Source organism: Mugil cephalus, chromosome 16, assembly GCF_022458985.1.
Source record: "Mugil cephalus isolate CIBA_MC_2020 chromosome 16, CIBA_Mcephalus_1.1, whole genome shotgun sequence".
Taxonomy (NCBI): Eukaryota; Metazoa; Chordata; class Actinopteri; order Mugiliformes; family Mugilidae; genus Mugil; species Mugil cephalus.
In genome coordinates, this window is record NC_061785.1 from 2453668 (window position 1) to 2474115 (window position 20448).

The window sequence follows — 20448 nt, forward strand, 5'->3', positions numbered from 1 at the left end:
CAGGGACATTTAGCTTGTGTTGGTCTCTGTGTGGACAGACATGATGAGAGCTAATTGTTGATGATTGGTCCACAGAGTCCACCAGCAGAGCTCAGAGGTTCTCAGTGGTCAGTCTACCCAGCAGCATCAGACACAGCTGGACTCCATCTTTCTGGTCTGTACATGTACATCAACTACTTTCCATCATGTCCATGCTGCTCTTTGTAGACCAGTGGATTGTCAGTGTGTCCAACATGGATCTGATGTTTGTCTCCATGGTTTCAGTCTGCTTGAGTCATTCATATCATATTCTGTTCCAGCTGCTGGAGGACAACATCATCACTTTTGTGAAGAAGGAGCTGAAGAAGATCCAGAAGGTTTTGAGTCCAGATTACCCAGAATGCTCAGAGAGTCAGAGGGAGGATGAGGAGGTGTTGGAGGGTGAGGATGAAGAGCAGAGGAGGAGCAGCAGAGATTTATTCCTGAAGATGACAGTGAACTTCCTGAGGAGAATGAAGCAGGAGGAGCTGGCTGACTGTCTGCAGATCAGTAAGAGGATTTCTCTAAACATTGAAGCTGCTGGAGAAATGAGACATTTACTACTGAACCAAGAGATGAACCAAGATATATTCACACACTCATTCTTCAGAGCAATGACATGTTTGAATATTTACTGGAGAGTTTATTCATTCATCTTATTTCTTGTTTCTTCATTCAGGACATAAAGCTGCAGTTTGTGGACGTAAAGTTAAATCTAGTCTAAAGGAGAAGTTCCAGTGTGTGTTTGAGGGGATTGCTAAAGCTGGAAACTCAACCCTTCTGAATGAGATCTACACAGAGCTCTACATCACAGAGGGAGGGACTGCAGAGGTCAATGATGAACATGAGGTCAGACAGATTGAAACAGCATCCAGGAAACCACACAGACCAGAAACAAGCATCAGACAAGAAGACCTCTTTAAACCCTCACCTGGAAGACATGGACCAATCAGAAGAGTGATGACAAAGGGAGTGGCTGGCATTGGGAAAACAGTCTTAACACAGAAGTTCACTCTGGACTGGGCTGAAGACAAAGTCAACCAGGACATCCTCTTCGTATTTCCATTGACTTTCAGAGAGCTGAATGTGGTGAAAGAGAGAAAGTTCAGCTTGGTGGAACTTGTTCATCACTTCTTCACTGAAACCAAAGAAGCAGGAATCTGCAGCTTTGAAGACTTCCAGGTTGTGTTCATCTTTGACGGTCTGGATGAGTGTCGACTTCCTCTGGACTTCCACAAGACTGAGATCCTGACTGATGTTACAGAGTCCACCTCAGTGGATGTGCTGCTGACAAACCTCATCAGGGGGAAACTGCTTCCCTCTGCTCGCCTCTGGATAACCACACGACCTGCAGCAGCCAATCAGATCCCTCCTGAGTGTGTTGACATGGTGACAGAGATCAGAGGGTTCACTGACTCCCAGAAGGAGGAGTACTTCAGGAAGAGGTTCAGAGATGAGGAGCAGGCCAGCAGGATCATCTCCCACATCAAGACATCACAAAGCCTCCACATCATGTGTCACATCCCAGTCTTCTGCTGGATCACTGCTACAGTTCTGGAGGATGTGTTGGAAACCAGAGAGGGAGGAGAGCTGCCCAAGACCCTGACTGAGATGTACATCCACTTCCTGGTGGTTCAGGCCAAAGTCAAGAAGGTCAAGTATGATGGAGGAGCTGAGACAGATCCACACTGGAGTCCAGAGACCAGGAAGATCATTGAGTCTCTGGGAAAACTGGCTTTTGATCAGCTGCTGAAAGGAAACCTGATCTTCTATGAATCAGACCTGACAGAGTGTGGCATCGATATCAGAGCAGCCTCAGTGTACTCAGGAGTGTTCACACAGATCTTTAAAGAGGAGAGAGGCCTGTACCAGGACAAGGTGTTCTGCTTCGTCCATCTGAGCGTTCAGGAGTTTCTGGCTGCAGTCTACATGATCCACTGTTACACCAACAGGAAGACAGAGGAGCTGCAGGACTTTGTGGGAGGAAACTACAATAACTCACATCTGGATGAATTTCTGAACAGAGTCATGATTAAATCCCTGGAGAGTAAAAGTGGTCACCTGGACCTGTTAGTTCGCTTCCTTCATGGCCTCTCTCTGGGGTCCAACCAGAGACTCTTAGGAGGTCTGCTGGGTCAGAGAAAGAACAGTCCAGAAATCATCCAGAGAACCATCAACAACCTGAAGAAGATGAACACTGATGAAATCTCTCATGAGAGAAGCATCATCATCTTCCACTGTCTGATGGAGATGAACGACCTCTCAGTTCATCAGGAGATCCAAGAGTTCCTGAAGTCAGAGAACAGATCAAAGAAGGAACTCTCTGAGATCCACTGCTCAGCTCTGGCCTACATGCTGCAGATGTCAGAGGAGGTTCTGGATGAGTTGAACTTGAAGAAGTACAGAACATCAAGGGAGGGACGACAGAGACTGATTCCAGCTGTGAGGAATTGCAGAAAGGCTCAGTGAGTCCTGATGTGATCATTAACAGAATCAATCATTACTGATTGATGTCCAGGTCTGAGGTTGTCAAGTCATATGTTTTATGAGAATGATTGTTTCCTGTCAAACACAGTCAGAGAAGATGAGCTCAACCACTGATGTGGAGACAAAATGTCCAACAGGACGTGTCCAACTGTCCACTCATCAACACATCACTTTCATAGAAATGTCTTCTTCCATTACAACACATTTTATTTATTTGTCTCATGACAGACTTGTTGACTGTGGACTCTCAGAGAGTCACTGTGAAGTCGTGGCCTCAGCTCTGAAGTCCAACCCCTCCCATCTGAAACATCTGGACCTGAGTCACAACAACCTGGAGGATTCAGGAGTGAAGCATCTGTCTGCTGGACTGGAGAGTCCAAACTGTAAACTGGAGACTCTGAGGTCAGTTTTCATTTATTTTCTTCTCAGGCTTCTGAAGAATGGAGATCCAGTTTAGATGAGCTCTCTTGTCAGGACTGTCAGATAGAAAAGGAGCTCAAAGAGTTGAAATGAAGGAGCATCATGTTCCTGAACATCAGCAGGTATCTCCTCAGTCATCGGTGGTGGGTCTGATCACAAACCACATCAAGTCCAGTCTTCACATGTGTTGTTTGTAGTCCAACATGTGTGAGCAGCATCTAATTGATCTGTGTTTACATGAATAGTTGTCTGAATGTTGTGTTGATGTTTGGATGATGTCTGTAGAAGGCTGACATGATGAAGATCCGCAATAACACAAGGAAAAAGTCACTTTACTCATTTTAGAGAACAGCTCATTGATCAGGACACATTTCATCTTTTATTCTTTATCTAGATTGAGTTGCTGCAGTTTGTCAGAGATCAGCTGTGATTCTCTGGTCTCAGCTCTGAAGTCCAACCCCTCCCATCTGAAACATCTGAACCTGAGAGGGAACAACCTGAAGGATTCAGGAGTGAAGCAGCTGTGTGGTTTTCTGGAGAGTCCAGACTGTAGACTGGAGACTCTGGGGTCAGTTCACTGTCTGTTACTGTTGTAGATCTGATATGTTTAATCATCAACTGAATCTCTTTATTGTTCCTCAAGGTGAAGACAAATAAAAACTAATTAAATAACTGTATAATGTTGAGCTTCATTCCTGGTCAACACACATTGATGAGGACACGTTTAAAACCTCAACACATCTGACTGATCATCAATCATTTCATCTTTTATTCTTCATTCAGATTGTGGAGCTGCAGTTTGTCAGAGATCAGCTGTGATTCTCTGGTCTCAGCTCTGAAGTCCAACCCCTCCCATCTGAAACATCTGGACCTGAGAGAAAACAACCTGGAGGATTCTGATGTGAAGCAGCTTCTTGATCTTGTGGAGAGTCCAGACTATAAACTGGAGACTCTGAGGTGAGTAGAGGGTTCCAGTCAGTCCATGCTGCTTTCATCAGTATCGTCCTAAACACAGTTAGTATCAAAGATCCAGTGTTTCCTGTAAACCTGCAGCTTCTCATTGAAGCTGTGAGAGGAGAATGGAGACAGGCTTCAGGATTGGACAGAAAGACAGAGAGAGAAACAACAGTCAGCCAATCAAAGGAGACAGAAGCTTGTTGTGATCATGTGTTTGAGTTGATGTGAAGACGACTGTTGTTGTTGTGTTGATGTGTCCAGGAAATAAAGCTGGACTCCAGCTGACAGCCTTCCAAGATGTATAGAGACAGTGGTGATCATTCATCACATCTGATCAACAACTGATCACAGCTCTGAGATCAGTCTGACTGAAGCCTGCACATCACAGAAGCAGCATTACATTTAGTAACCATGAGTTTCTTAGTCAGCTGATCTTTGTTTCCATGGAGCAGCAGTAAATCCATCACTAAAGTGTTGGTGCAGTAATGAAGCGTTCAGGACTCTCAGCAGTTTCTTAGTGAAATCTGCAGAGGAAACAGACTTGATGCTAAAAGTCTCTGCAGGTCTGTGTGTGTTCACTCCAACATGTTAACATGAAGCTGAAAGGAAGCTGGCTGAGCTCCACAGCTGCTCCACTGCTGCTCTGAACAGGACTCAAGTCCCTGCTGCTCTTTCTACTGGATGTGATGATGAAGGGAAACATTCCTTCACCTCCTCTCTTCTTTCTCCTCCTCTCTACAGGTGGACGTGGTGATAAACAGGACGGTGTGTGTTGTGAGAGGATGAGCTGTGTCCTGATGATCCAGAGGTTGAAGCAGACTCTGACTGGACCATGTTACTGGGAGGTGGAGAGGAGAGCTTCATCCACATGGTCTCCATTTAAGACCATCAACAGAGCTGCACTTCAACTCTTCACAGAGCTCCAACAAATCAAGTCCAGTCCCTCATCAATGATTCAGACACATGTCAACCTGCCAGCATCAACAGTCCTTCCTGATGTTGTCTAGATGTTTGCTCCTTGTCTTCTCTTGTCTCTATAGAAACAGTAGATGTTTTATTTATTCTACAGGTCAACCTAGTCAACCTCTGGTCCATCTGTCTGTCTCTGAGAGACGTCCAAGAGGAAAATTTTGATGCTCAAAGTTTGCTCTTTCTCAAAATTGTGATTCTCATTTCAGCCTCATATTGTTTCCATTTTGCCTGATCTGTTTCTTATTTGTTGCTTTTAAAAGTCACTTGGGGCAACAGCATGAGACATAAGTGGATGGAGTCATACTTGAGACTAAAGGAGATACCTTACTCAGTCTCATTAATGGCTCATTATTTTCTCCACGAGACTTAAATGAGACACAAATGAGCAATGCTCACTACAGCCACTATAGAACTACTAGAACTTAGACAGTCTTCAGGCCGACAAGCAGCATTTGCTGCATGTGGACTGAAAAAATAAGTGAAGTATTTATTTGTATTTAGTCTATTTATTTGTATTTAGTCCATTTAAGTGATGATGATTATTAATAATTATGATACTACTAATAATAATCATAATAAATATATTGTATGTCCTTTTTTATGTAAAGGGAATGGCTTGATTTCATCTTTAATTATATTATAATTAGTATTATGTCAACTTTCTTTTGTGTAATCCTTTATTTTCCCTAATGTTGAAATAGTGCATGACTTTAATACACATAGAATAATACAAATGACCATAAATTGATAAATAAAAATACTTGTTAAACAAAAGAAAAATGACTTCTGGGGCAAATCACTTTTTCTACTTCCTCCAATTACATTAATTTCCTGCAGCTTCATTAGAAAGAAATATAACTCACATTGGTGCCTTTCATTGTCAAGGTAAAGTATATATTACATGATCATAATTGTAAGGGCCTGTTGGATAAACCAGCAAGATGCAGAGAGCTACGACTGGTGTAACTTTATTCTCTCCTCTTTACCAATCTGACACCATGAAAAGTATAAAATGGAGAAAATACAAATGCTATGTTTGCACAAATACTACAAATAAATCATGGTTACATTTTTAAACTTCATACAAATCATGTTGTTGCAATCGGACAGGAGCAGGAAGTCTAGCGCCAGCAATAACAGGAAGTAGTAGAAGAAGAGTGGTATTTTTCAAAATAAAACCACAAAAGAAACGCAAGGTCTCAGAACTCCATTAATCATTAAAATAAGTGTTGCTGCCATTTACAATAATAATTAACACACACGTTAAAACAATGATAAACACATTCTGAACTGTCACAAATTTACCTTAGAAAATAAAAGGAAATGTATAATTTATTCTTATATTATTCTTATTTTACTGGAATTCATTCAGTATTTAATTATAATTACTAGATTTATGTAGTTGTATTTAGTTATATGCTCTTTATTTCATACATTTTTGTTTGTATACTTAGAACGTTCTATCATAAAATAAAAATAAAAGAATAAATAATTAAATATTTCTATCATACAAATTAAATTAACATAATAAAAAGCATATATTTTAAATACAGCGAAAAATAACTAATATTAAGTCAATGTAGAAATAAATTGTCTATGATTCTTGTGACTAAGATCCACTCCACATTTAAATTTAATTGTAAATTCTTCCAAAACATCAGAAATATAGTTTCCATGTAACTGTTGTATGAGCTCAGTGTCATGGAGGTCAGTTTGTGAGATGACAGGAAGGTCTGGTCTGTATCAGTGTCTCAGCGTGGGAACTGGAGGAGAAACGCTTTAAATCATCAGCTTCTGATATTTATGACGATTCAAACACCAGGAACATCCTCAATGTTCTGGACTCCTCAGTAATAACTGGGTCATTGCTGGACCCCCAGAGGGTCCGGACTGGTCCCACGGTATGAACTTTAAAATAAAGAGAAGAAGAAGTAGGAAGAGGAGGAGGAGGAAGTGGATTAGGAGAAGGAAAAGTGGATGGGGAAGGAGGAAGGAGATGAAGAGGAAGGAGGAGGAAGAAAAAGAAAGTGTAAAAATGACAGAATACCAGAAATAACCAGTAGGTGGCAGCAATGAGCTGAAATTACACTCATTCTAATTTAAATATATTTCCAGGTTAATTAAATGTTTTTGTAAAAAAAATAAATAATAAGTAAAGTGAAACACGTGGAGCTGTTGTTGTTATTTATAGGTTATTGTGTTGAAATGTTACTATGTGTGTATGTGTCCTCCTGAACCATAAAAAAACCACAGCAGAGGAACACAAAGGGTTAAATGAAGAATCAGCGCTTTAAAAGGAGAAGGAGGAGGAGGAGGAGGTCTCAGCCGCATGCTGCCTCAAACCTCATTAGTATTGTCAACTCCAGGAGAAGAGTCTGAAAACATTGGATTTATTTTTTTCTGAGCCATAAAGACGATTCAACACTAAACCCGGAGGAGGAGGAGGAGGAGGAGGAGGAGGACTGATGGGACCCTAAACTGCTCCATGAGGAGGTCCTGAGGAGGAGAAATAAACCATGTGAAGCGGCTGAGGAGATGTTGTCCACTCAGGGAATCTGTTCTCTGGCTCTTTTCCACGCAGTGATGATGATGATGACCGTCACGGCTCTGGTGAGTGTCCCACGATACAGACTCCACGAAACACTAGAGAAACACACGGGAAACGTCTCACAAAAACCTTCCTGTCCTTTTATGGAGACGTTTTAGTTCAGCTGCAACAGTTTAAACCTGATGAGTTTTAGTTTATTAGTGAGAAACTTTATTTTGGATTTTAACACGTGATTGTCATCGAATCTGTTTAATTAAGAGTTTAATTATATTAGAGAAGCGACTGATTGCATCTTTATTTATGATTTCTTATAATAAAAAAGCTCTTTATATTTTATCTTTTATCTTATCTCATTTAATATCATCTTTTTTTTTTTATCAGAAAATGAAGTTAGAAACTTTAAACCTTTACATATTTTAGTGTATCTGTGATCGCAGACGACACTGGTTGAATTCTCCAGGTTTTCTCTGTTCTAAAATTTAATCTTGTCACACAGCAGCATCATATCTTACACTCCATCACGATGCCCGGGTCAGAAATAACACTCCGCAGACAGAAAACTTCACGTACCTGTGACGTGCTTTGATGGTTTCTGGCCTGGACTCAGGTTTATCTGTGGCTTCAGGAAACGAGCCAATCATTCACTCCTCAGGTCTCATTCTCAACACAGAAGAGCTGAACGGGTTTTTAAAGCTGCTCTGCTGAGAATATTAACTTTCTGCAACAAAAAAAATACGATATAAGACAAAGACGATTTAAACAGTTTGAAGAAAAAGTTTATTTAGTGTCTTTTAACATTTAATAACCGCTGCAAACATCTACTGAATCTATGAATATCTATGAATAAATATGAGAATATAAAACAGGAACATTAAGCCTTTAATTATCTGCAGCAGCTTTTTGAAGCTCTGGACACCAGTCGTGTTTGAGTAAATGTTGAGTTGAATCACCTGTGATCTGCTTCACCACTCAGACCTCATCAGACCTCTGACCCTTTATGTCCCGGGTCGATGTGGAGCGATGACCTCAGACAGACTCATAATGTCTCCACCGCTCGGCCCAGAAAATTCACTTATTCACACAAAAGGCCGCTGGACGAATGAGAGGAATGGATTGTTTTGTTTTTGCTGCAGCAACAAATAAACAAATAAATAAATAGATAAATAAACAAATAAATAAATAGATAAATAAATAAATAGATAAATAGATAAATAAATAAATAGATAGATACAGTTAAACCCTTGATTTATTCATTTATTCATTTACATGAATGTTGTTGTGGTGCATGAACATTTATGTCGTATTTTTATTCATTTGTGTAACGACTGAAGTGGATCCTTCCTTCCTTCCTTCCTTCCTTCCTTCCTTCCTTCCTTCCTTCATTCCTTCCTTCCTTCCTTCCTTTTGTCCATCCATCAATCTATCATCCTTCCTTCCTTCCTTCCTTCCATCCATCCTTCCTTCCTTCCTTCCTTCCTTCCTCCTTCCTTCCTTCCTTCCATCTCCATCCTTCCTTCCTTCCTCCTTCCTTCTCTCTTCCTTCCTATCCATCTTCTTCCTTCCTTCCTTCCTTCCATATCCTCCTCTCCTCCATCCATCCATCCATCTCTTCCTATCCTATCCATCCATCCTTCCTTCCTTCCTTCCTTCCTTCCTTCCTTCCATCCATCCATCCTTCCTTCCTTCCTTCCTTCCTTCCTTCCTTCCTTCCATCCATCCATCCTTCCTTCCTTCCTCCTTCCTTCCTTCCATCCATCCTTCCTTCCTTCCATCTATCCTTCCTCCTTATCCATCCATCCTTCCTTCCTTCCTTCCTTCTCCTTCCTTCCATTCCTTCCATCCTACCTCCTCCATCCTTCCTTCTCCTCCTTCCTTCCTTCCTTCCTATCTTCCATCCATCCTTTATCCATCCTCCATCCATCCATCCATTCCTTCCTTCCTTCCTATCCTTCCTCCTTCCTTCCTTCCATTCCATCCATCCTTCCTTCCTTCCTCTTCCTTCCATCCATCCATCCTTCCATCCATCCTTCCTTCCTTCCTTCCTTCCTTCCTTCCTTCCATCCATCCATCCATCCATCCATCCTTCCTTCCTTTATTCCTTCCATCCTTCCTACCTTCCATCCATCCATCCATCCATCCATCCATCCTTCCTACCTTCCTTCCTTCCTTCCATCCTTCCTACCTCCTTCCTCCATCCATTTCTTCCTCCTTCCTCTTCCATCCATCCATCCATCCATCCTTCCTTCCTTCCTTCCTTCCTTCCTTCCTTCCTTCCTTCCTTCCTTCCATCCATCCATCCTTCCTTCCTTCCTTCCTTCCTTCCTTCCTTCCTTCCTTCCTTCCTTCCTCTCTGATATGTTGGCTTGAATATTTCTAATATTTCTCTTTTGTTTGTTTGGGTTTTATTTTTCTACTTTCATGAATTCTGTGAAGATGTTTTGAGTCATTTTTGTGCAGAAATGTAGAAAAAGATGCAAAAATACTTTTCAGTGTCACTATACGTCCTCTACAGGACCGAGTCCTCTACAGGACCGAGTCCTCCGTGAGGACAGAGTCCTCTACAGGACCGAGTCCTCTACAGGACAGAGTCCTCTACGGGACAGCGTCCTCTGTGAGGACAGCGTCCTCTGTGAGGACCGAGTCCTCTACAGGACAGCGTCCTCTGTGAGGACAGAGTCCTCTAAAGGACAGAGTCCTCTGTGAGGACAGAGTCCTCCGTGAGACGCGTCCCTGAAGGAAGTGATAGCTGCTCATTCTCAGAGCTTCATCGCTGGCAGTTTATTTTAATTCACCGACTCCAAGAATGTTATTTATCACGTATCCCGTTACACGAGTCGCTCCAGTCGGGATTTGGTCTGTTTAACAAGTGTGAAAAACTGGAACACAGCTGGAGAGAAAGTCTCTGGGCCCCGGATCCTTCGTCTCAGCTCAAAGTGCATGAACCTAAAATACATTTATAGGTTTAACAACCAAAAGTGCATCAAGACTTTATGTGATGGTTTAGTTTCTGTTCAGTTGGAGCCGTGTGACTCGCTGCTGGTTCTGTTGCTCTGCTGTGAAATGAGACCGTGAACACACAGTCTCTTGTGTACGAGGGGTCTAACCCGGCTCCACCGAGGTCCCGGGGACCAGGTCCCAGTGCTGGACCAGAAGGGGCCTGGCGCCGGACCACCACATACCTCACCCTCGCACAACTATTTCACAACACACAACTCCTGGAGGCGGAGCTTCGGGGCCTCGGGAGAAATTCTGTTGACAAAGAAGAGAAGAGTCGTTTGGGATTTAGACGTCTTCTAGTTATTTGTCTCTCTTTTAGTCATTTCATGTCTCTTTCTAGTCACTTTCTAGTAATTTTAGTCTCTTTCTAGTAATTTTAGTCTCTTTCTAGTAATTTTAGTCTCTTTTAGTCATTTCATATAAATATAAATAAATAAATGCAGTTTGATGTATAACCAGAGATGCAAATAACAAAAAGTTTGAAATTAACCTGATAATAGGAAACAAGTTTCAACCATCGTACCGGCTGTGACTGTTTCATTAAGTATTTTATAACACAACATGTAAAATCCCTCAGTAAACCCTCTTAAACTTGTCTCTCGTCCTCCTCTTACAGGTCGACTCTGATGACGTCATCACTCGGGACGAACAGATCTACGTCCTGATTGGAGCTCACGCCAGGTGTGAGAGGAGCATCCGGGCTCAGATGCCCCTCGTCACAGGTTCGTGGGACGCTTCCGTTTTTTCTGAAGCTTTTTGGACGGTTTCCCAGAGTTCAGGGAGTTCACGAGGTCGTGAGTTTCTGTGAGTTTGACACGTCTGTGAGATGGAAAATCCACCGAGGAGGTGGAGACGCCGTTTGTTCCTTAATATCTGAACGGTTTGGTGAGCGCACGTCCAGATGTATAATCAGGGGAGGTTTTTATCGCATTGTGTATTTATTTGACATCAGATAAAACGCTTGTCTAATATCCGGCCTGTTGATCAGGATCTGTGTCATCACACCGCTGAGCTTTTTTTATTTTTATTTATTTTTTTAATTTGGACTCTGACGTAGGAGCTGAACTGTCAGATAAGATGGAGACATTTGTCTCCAGAGATGATTTAAATACCCATTAGAATAAAACGTCAGGTCGTGCATTCATCATATCAGGGAGATATCGAGGGCAGGTGATACAAGTCTGATTTAGATTTCTTGACTTTAAGCTTCAGAGCTGGAAGTATTATAGTATTTATATATTATAGTATAATAATGTAGTATTTATTGGGAAAGATGAGTTGAACGATGAGGGAAATGTACTAGAGATATTTATAAATTTTGTTATTATCATCATTCTGCATAATTCTCAAGTTCTAATGGGGGGCGCTAACACCATCTGCCTCCATTTATCCCTTTACTTATATATTATGGATTCGGGTTGTGTAATGTGTGTAATATTCATTGTCTCTAGTCTTTTTAGTCATTTTGTCTCTTTCTTCGTATAAAAAATATCAATGAAAGATTTTGTGACTCCCGCTATGAAGCCCTACGCTGCAGATGATCCCCAAACGTTTTCATGGCTGGTTTCATGTTGTTTTCTTGTCTTTTTCTTTTTTTTGTGTGTTAAAGAGGACGACTGCGTCCCAGAGTGGGACGGGATCATCTGCTGGCCACGGAGCAGAGCTGGTCAGCTGGTGTCCGTCCTGTGTCCCGAGTACATCTACGACTTCAACCACAGAGGTGAGACGAGCCGCAGGGACCGGACGGAGAGAGGGTGATTTGATTTTAATTTCCATTCCCGTGCGTCCAGGTCGAGCCTATCGCCAGTGTGATGCCTCCGGGAGCTGGGAGCTGGTTCCCAGCATCAACCGCACCTGGGCAAACTACACCGAGTGCACCAGGTACCTGACCTCCAACCACAGAGTCCAGGAGGAGGTGCGTACGTCTGCGCTACTGGCTCAGGAGAGGTGGTTCGTAGAGGTCTAGGTCTAAAATAAAACTACAACCAAGAACTACAGCAGTAATAAATAAGGTGGATTATTTATTTAATGTACATTTAATTCTTTCTAGTCATTTTGTCTCCTTCTTCTTATATCCTTTGCTAACTAGTTTCTGATTAATTAAGATTAAAACCACAGAAAACATTCAAAAAGGTTGAATCCTCCTCCTTTCTGAATCCGTGCCCACGTGTGATGGTGGTTTCGTTTCGTTTCAGAAGGTGTTTGAGCGACTCCACCTCATGTACACCGTTGGTTACTCCATCTCTCTGGCCTCCCTGCTGGTGGCCGTCTCCATCCTCTGCTACTTCAAGTGAGAACAACTCAGATTGTTTCCGAAAGCATCTGAACGAGCTCCGCTCTCATTCATCCATCTCTGTGTTTTTTTGATTTCAGGCGTCTCCACTGCACACGTAACTACATCCACATCCACCTCTTCGCCTCCTTCATATGTCGAGCTGTGAGCATCTTCGTGAAGGACGCCGTCCTCTACTCCATATCTGACCAGGATGAAGCTGAGCAGGAGCTCACAACAGAGAAGCCTCACATGGTAAGAGATGAGAAATAAATCATATTTCTTTATATTTACAAGAACTGTAATTAAATAAATGCAAAGAGCAGATAATTGCTGTAGGAGAACGTATAATCTTTCCATTAACCGACCTCTCGTGTCTTCAGGCTGGTTGTAAAGTTGCCGTCACTCTCTTCCTCTACTTCCTGGCCACCAACCACTACTGGATCCTGGTGGAGGGCTTGTACCTGCACAGCCTCATTTTCATGGCCTTCCTCTCAGACAAAAACTACCTGTGGGCCCTCACCATCATCGGCTGGGGTAAGAACCTTCCTCCCCCCGGTGCTGCTGGGGTAGCTGGTCTCCTCATGGTGGACTGACCCGGTTTCTCTGTTCCAGGTGTTCCAGCTGTGTTTGTGTCCATCTGGGTCAGTGCACGAGCGTCACTGGCAGACACACAGTGAGTCTTGGTGTTGAGTCTGCGTATGTTTTGGTCACTGGGTTTTCTGTTGGGACATTAAAAAACAAAACAATTGTATCTTCATTTTAAAGTTCAAAAACTATTTTAATTTTCCATTTCTAAAAATAAAACAGTTAGGAGACAGAAATAAAAAAGCACCAATTTGTTCATATTTTGCAACCTGAAAGTAAGAGCTCGGTGTGTGAGGACGGTGCTGTGTTTAAATACATATATATATGACTTTTACGTGCGGTTTCCCTGGCTAGTCCACGTTAAAATGTCTTTACAAGTCTACTCTGATGTGATTTTTGAGACTTGTCATCTGCAGAAATCTCTGCACACATATCAGAGTAATGTTAGCTAGTACTGTTAGCTAGTAATGTTAGCTAGTAGCTAACTATTCCCTGATTATATGGAGTTATTTTTAGTTTTTACCTGAAATGTGCAGCTTAGTTTTTCTGCAGTCATGTTCTCTTCCCTGAGACACTTTTATTGTTTTGAAAAACAAGGAACTGATTCATGTCCATCAACTTCTGTTACACAGCATGGTCCTCATACGTGCTCTTATTTTGAAAGTGACAACTTCATGTTGCAAAATGTGAAAAAAAATTTAGCTTTTTTTGTTTCTGTCATCTAACGAATTCTTTTTTTTTTTTTGAAAATCAATTATTTCTATATTCTTGATCCTGATGTAGAAAAATTCAAATTTCAACTTTAATTTTTTAAGTTTAAAATTCATTATATGTTTTGTAATAGTGCAGCTCGTTAAATGTTAATATTTTTATAATGAACTTCTTTGCACTGTAGATTATGGGACTGTTAGTTTGATTGTAACCATGTTCTCAGTTTTCCCTAGAAAGTGGCGAGATTGATGTTTGTCTTTTTTTTTGTGAATATCTCCTTCAACAGGAGCAGGAGCTCCTCACGTGGTCATAGATCAGATCTCTCAGTGCGTCATGTTCACGCATGATGTTTGATGAGGCCTAAACCTGTCGCTGGTCTTAATGTTATGGCTGATACAGATGTGAAAGTGTCTGATGTGTCGTCTCCAGATGTTGGGACATCAGCGCCGGGAACCTGAAGTGGATTTACCAGGTTCCTATTCTGGCGGCCATCGTTGTAAGAAGATTTTATTTTATTAAAATGCACAGATCAAAAATCTAAATTAACAAAATGCAAAGAAGAAAAAAAAACAAGATAAAACAGAAAATAGACGTTCTGAGAAAAATATAGCAAATAAATAAAATGCAGAGCTCGAGTTTTACACCAGTAAGATGCGTTAAGGTTCAGTCTCTGTTGTTAATAATAATAATAATAATATTAATTATTTATTCCCTTTCTCCTCCTGCAGGTGAATTTCCTTCTCTTCATCAACATCATCCGTGTGTTGGCGTCTAAACTGTGGGAGACCAACACCGGTAAACTGGACCCCCGGCAGCAGTACCGGTAAACCCCCCCCCCCCCTCCTCCAGGAACTCTCCTACCAGACTCTACGGTTAATTAACGGGTCCATTAACGAGCTTTTCTCTGCAGGAAGCTGCTAAAGTCCACGCTGGTGCTGATGCCGCTGTTCGGCGTCCACTACATGGTGTTCATGGCCCTGCCCTACACCGAGGTGACCGGGCTGCTGTGGCAGGTCCAGATGCACTACGAGATGTTCTTCAACTCGTCCCAGGTCCCGTTTATAAAAACAGCCTTCACAATAAAACCCTTTGAATTCCTTTTTCTTTTTTAATCACATGTCAACTTCGTGTTTCCAGGGTTTTTTTGTGGCCTTTATCTACTGTTTCTGCAACGGAGAGGTAAAAAAAAATATATATATATATACAGTATATATTTAGGAAAATTTAACTATTCTTCCATCTTCCCATCTAAACAATACATCACATTCCCTTATCTCAATCCTTCCTCTCTTTCTAAACTACTCATTTTCACATTTTTACCCTTTATTCTGATGTTCACAATTATCCAAGAAGAAGAAGAAGAAATGATCTCCATTTACCAAACACCAAAAATATCATCACCTCCAAGAGAATATTCTGTCTTTGTCATTAAAGTCTCATGTTATATTAAACTTACTAGTTAATAAGTATAAATAAACAAGTTTCAACTGTAAAATCTGATCAGGGTTTTAAGGGACTTCAGAACTTGTTGTTTTTACGAAACAAAAAAAAAAATAATTAGCTTTCTTTCCATAAAACTAATGTTTGGTGACTGGGGCATTTTTTTCGGTCTTGGTTGTGACTCAAATTATCTAAAATATGGACTTGATTGCATTAGTAATTATGAGTAACATCAGATTTAACATTTTTATGTCCCATTGACTTCCATTATAACTACGTTTTTAATCTTAGACATGACACAACAAAATTCATTCATTCTGAAATATTATGGTTTTATTTAAGATACCTTTGAATAAAGTGTTTGTTAGGTCATTAGTTTTTGTGGTTGTAGCAGATATTCTAAGGTGTGTGTGTGTAAAAAATAATATGTTTTTGTAAAAACAACAGTGAGTTCAAGTAATCACACATTTGGCATTTAATGGTTAAAATTCATCAAAATGATTGAATTTTTGTTTTTTTTGTAAAGAGCTGAAGTGGTATAAGAAAAAAATATTAATCAGTTAAGTTTTCATAGCAGTTTTGCACTTTTTTTTTATTTCAAAAAGTTTTGTGTAGATAGACTTTGTTACAAAACATTATGCCATTTACACTATCACAGCTGGAATGATGACCAGATGGATCATTTTGACCAAATGTTGCCTGAGTGTTAATGTGATAAAAGTTTAAATGGAGCAGAATAAGAATCTGCCACAAACCTAAAACTTAACGTCCTCATATGAGGACGAAGGGTCTCAGGAGGTTAAAGTCCTGAAAAGTTTCTCATTGTGTCCTGAGTTCTGACTTCCACTACTTCTGTTGATTCTCTTATTATTATTCTGTTTTTTTATGTCTTTAATTTCTGTATTGTAGATTATCAGTGGATTCCCTGTTTTCTCCACCCTCCATTTAACCACTAAAGTTCATTCTCCTTTTTAAAAAATAAAATAAAAGCAAATAAATATATACGTTGTTTTTGACTTTTTAAGTGTAATTGTAGCTGTGTTGCTGCTGTCAGGTGCAGGCGGAGGTGAAGAAGGCGTGGCTCAGACGTAGCCTGGCGTCGGACCTCAAGCAGAAGGCCAGGATGACCAGCAGCGGAGGAGGAGGAGGAGGAGGAGGAGGAGGAGGAGGTGGAGGAGCAGGAGGAGGAGGAAGCTGTTACTACGGCGGCATGATGTCACACACCACCACCACACACAGTGTCAGCCTGTCAGCAGCCAACCCCAGAGCTCTGTCCTTCACCGGGGGAGGAGGAGGAGGAGGAGGAGGAGGAGGAGGAGGAGGAGGAGGAGGTGGGGGGTCAGGGTTCAGATTACCACGCCACTCCTCCCCTCATCATGAAACCTCGGCCCCCCGACAGGAACTGGCTCCGTGGAAACCAGGCCGGGCTGAGTCGGGGGTTTTCGCCCGACACGTCAGAGCCGGAGGGGGGGTCAACGGAGGGGGGGTCAACGGAGGGGGGGTCAACGGAGGAGGAGGAGGGGGAGGAGGAGGAGGAGATCCAGGAAACTCCTCATCTCTGAAGGAGCTGGAGACCATGTTGTGACAAACGTGAACAAACGAATCAGACTGTGACGGGTTTAATAGTCTCAACTACAGATCAGCCACAACATTATGACCACAGACCAGACCTGGGATTCATTCATGTGGATGTTACTTAGACATGTAGCACCAACCTAGACCAGACCAGACCAGATCAGACCAGACCAGACCAGACCAGACCAGATCAGACCAGATCAGACCAGACTAGACCAGACCAGACCAGACTAGACTAGACCAGACCAGACCAGACCAGACCACACACACATAATGTGGTCATAATGTTGTGGCTGATCGGTGTGTCTGTCTGGATATCTTGTGGAAACATGGATGGTTTATTTTTTTAAATGCTTTCAAATGATGTGAAGGAAATGTATAAAAAGACAAATGTTAAACTAATGTAAATAATGTGTGAAGAAGTTTTTTTTTTTCTGTGTAAATAGTAATTAAGCTCAGATCTGGTCCTAAATGTCCTAAATGTTTGGTCTCCTGTAGATTCATAAAGTCTTTCCAGAAATGTTCTGGTCCTTCAACGCTGCCGTAAACTCCCTGAATCTTCTGTAGAAGGTTTGTCTCCGGGAAACTTTTCTCTTCCTTTAGATGTTTGTTGTTGTCTGGACTCCATAGATCCTGTTCAGTCACTTTAATGAACGATGATCAACTTCAACCACCAAACACCCACATCACAAGACGACGTTTGGACCCTACGGGGACGTGGTTTTGTTTTTTTTGGATAAAGAGTGATTTGATTTTCTTTCAAACGTCTGGACTGGTCTGTGATGTCGTCTCCGTCCGTCAGACTGACTGGACCCGGAGGTCGAACCGGACTCTTTGCTTCATGTCACCTCTGCCCTCAACAACACCGTCCAGAATTTCACATGTTCCTCTCGAGGCCTCGGAGCTGTTTGCAGACGTGGAGCCTCCAGCAGGTAAACCTGTGAACATGGGCGGGGTCTGTACAGTATGAAGGTAATTATGATGATGTAATAAATGTTACTCAGATCAAAACGAATCCGACGAGAACTGAATTTATTTTAATGTTTTGATCATTAATGGACTGAAAGTACAGGTGCATAATCAATCAAACTTTATTTATAGAGCAGTTCATACAAAAACAAAACAATAGACCACACATGTATGTATATGATGTAATATGTATATGAACATAAACACATATGCAGATTTAAATCCCACAGTCGCCACTTCGACGTTGAGAAAACACTAGAGAGATAAGAATATAACTGTATAAACTATAATTCTACTTAAAAAATAAATAAAATTCAGTTATGGGGAAAGTGATGATGGAAGAAACTGGTTTTAGTTTGGTGCCTTAGTGATGGATTAAATAATGAACCTAATAAAGTATATGATGAATTTCTGTCTATTTTTACCACCTGTACCACAAACTAAACACCAAAATATAATAAAATATAAAAATAAAAATAAATTAATAAATATAATGGACTCAATAAGAAACATTATTACCACAAACAATTAGAGCAGAAATATAAATAATATTGAAGGTACAGGGAAATCTGATCTAAATTAACCAAACTGTCGTAACAAAAGAGAAAAAGATGTAAAAACAGTAAAAAGTGTAAATTTAATTAACAACTTAGAAACAGAAATGAAACTATATAATACACTTAAAAAATATATTTAAAATAATATTATTAGTCAACATAATGAATAAAGGGAGACTCATGTCTTTGTCAGCACATGTTTCTGGTGTTTTCATCAACTTTTGCTCCATTTTTATGAAAAGTAGTCAACAGAACTGTGTTATAGTAAGAAGAATAAATAATAACTATCGTATGTGTGCAATAATTTCAAAAATCCCATAATGCACGTTAGTTTATTAATAAGAAACACAACCAGTGCTGTGAGTTCATTTAACGGTATTTATTTATTTATTCTCAGCTCTGGTCTCTGGTCTTTGCTGATGTTTGACTGCAGCAGTAAATGTTCCTGATTACATCGGATGTGTCCGATCATTTTCCTCAGAATACGACAACTTTAAGCTTCTGGTACGATAATTTATCATCTGCCATCTGGATCCCACCCTGAGGCCTTTTCCTCTTTAAAGACACTAAACCATCAGGAGGAGGAAACAGTTTGAACAGTGGAGACACTTTTCCAGCTGATTCAGCTTGAAACATGAAGACTTCCTGTAGCAGGAGGAGGAGGAGGAGGAGGAGGAGGAGGAGGAGGAGGAGGAGAGGATGCTGATAGGAAAGGAGGAGGGGGAGGTGAAGCGTGACGCTGGATGTGGAGATGATGTCACTTTTATTTTACTGTAAATCTGAAGCTGTTTATTGAACAAGAGATGTAGAATATACTGAACCACCTCCCATTAACATCCTTTAACTGTACAACTGTATATGCTGTTATTATTTTATTTCACATCCCTGTGCACAATCTGTTCACTATTTAAAATCTAATGTTTAATTTATTCTTTGTGTGTTTTATATCAGGAGAGTTAAACTCATTTTAGGTGTTGGAACAGTCACATACCGGCCTTTAAATGATTCAATCATTATGAGGATTTTTACATTTAGTGAATTATCCTTTTACAAAAGTTTTTTTTTTTTTTCAGGAACATTAAGTGCTTTGCTGCCATCTGCTGTTGAGATCTGGGTCTCAGTGTGCACAATTATTAAAACCATGCAAAACATAGTGGAAAAATAGGACTTTTATAGACAATATGTAATATGTTTAAAGTCTTCTATGTAATTTTGCACTTTGCAAGACAGAAGAATTTAACATAAACACACAAATAAACCACCTATGAGTTATTTCCCCAATTAATGAATCGTCCCAGTAGTGTTTGTACAGAAGAGGTTGCAGTGATGAATTAACCTCCTGAGACCCTTCGTCCTCATATGGGGACATTATGTTTTAGGTTTGTTGCAGCTTCTTATTCTGCTTCATTTAAACCCGTTGTCCTCATAAAGAGACACATTTACCTGCCATGTGCTGGTAGAGAAGGGTCAGTACACTTCTTTATTTATGCTTTTTAATTTTTCTAGTTTGATATGACATGTCCTCGTTTGAGGACGTTGGGATTTCATCGTTGCAAAATCTGCTTTGGCATTAAAATAAAGAGTTTTATATTTTGGTTACACGTTGGTGACTTAAATTGTGATATACAGTGAAATAATCCACATAAGATTTTTTTAAAACCTGCTGCCTGTTCATAGATGATGCTTATTGTTTATAATTCTCTGGTCCTATTAATCCCAAATACCTAAAGATCTTCATCTTATTTTAAAGAAATTAAGATGAATTCCAAATAAATGCTCGGCTCTCAGGGGGTTAAATGTCTAAAATAGTTTAATCTTTTAACGACACTGCCACCTTAAACCCCGCTGCAGCCCGAAGCATCAAATAGTGAAAGTCATCGCGTCCTTAAAGGTGACGTACTCTGTGACGTCACGGTGAGGTCATGAAAAAAAGGAGG

At 40.7% G+C, this 20448-nt stretch overlaps 2 protein-coding genes across 2 annotated transcripts; both read left to right on the forward strand.

Annotated features, from left to right (window-relative positions):
• Positions 1 to 726: 726 nt before the first annotated feature.
• On the forward strand, positions 727 to 4762 carry LOC125022931 (NLR family CARD domain-containing protein 3-like; the record flags this gene model as incomplete). The annotated part of the gene is made up of 5 exons (XM_047609933.1): positions 727 to 2483; positions 2734 to 2907; positions 3320 to 3493; positions 3709 to 3882; positions 4624 to 4762. Coding segments are annotated over 5 exons (2292 nt in total), but the record flags the coding sequence as incomplete, so codon positions are not given.
• Positions 4763 to 7255: 2493 nt separating this feature from the next.
• On the forward strand, positions 7256 to 17491 carry pth3r (parathyroid hormone 3 receptor). Its single transcript, XM_047609714.1, has 14 exons — positions 7256 to 7464; positions 11016 to 11121; positions 12009 to 12119; positions 12190 to 12314; positions 12595 to 12689; positions 12773 to 12926; positions 13055 to 13208; positions 13287 to 13347; positions 14400 to 14466; positions 14699 to 14793; positions 14881 to 15022; positions 15108 to 15149; positions 16465 to 16540; positions 17484 to 17491. The coding sequence occupies exons 1-14, from the start codon at positions 7390 to 7392 to the stop codon at positions 17489 to 17491; spliced, it is 1311 nt and encodes a 436-aa protein (XP_047465670.1). The 5' UTR covers positions 7256 to 7389.
• The last annotated feature ends 2957 nt before the right edge of the window (positions 17492 to 20448 follow it).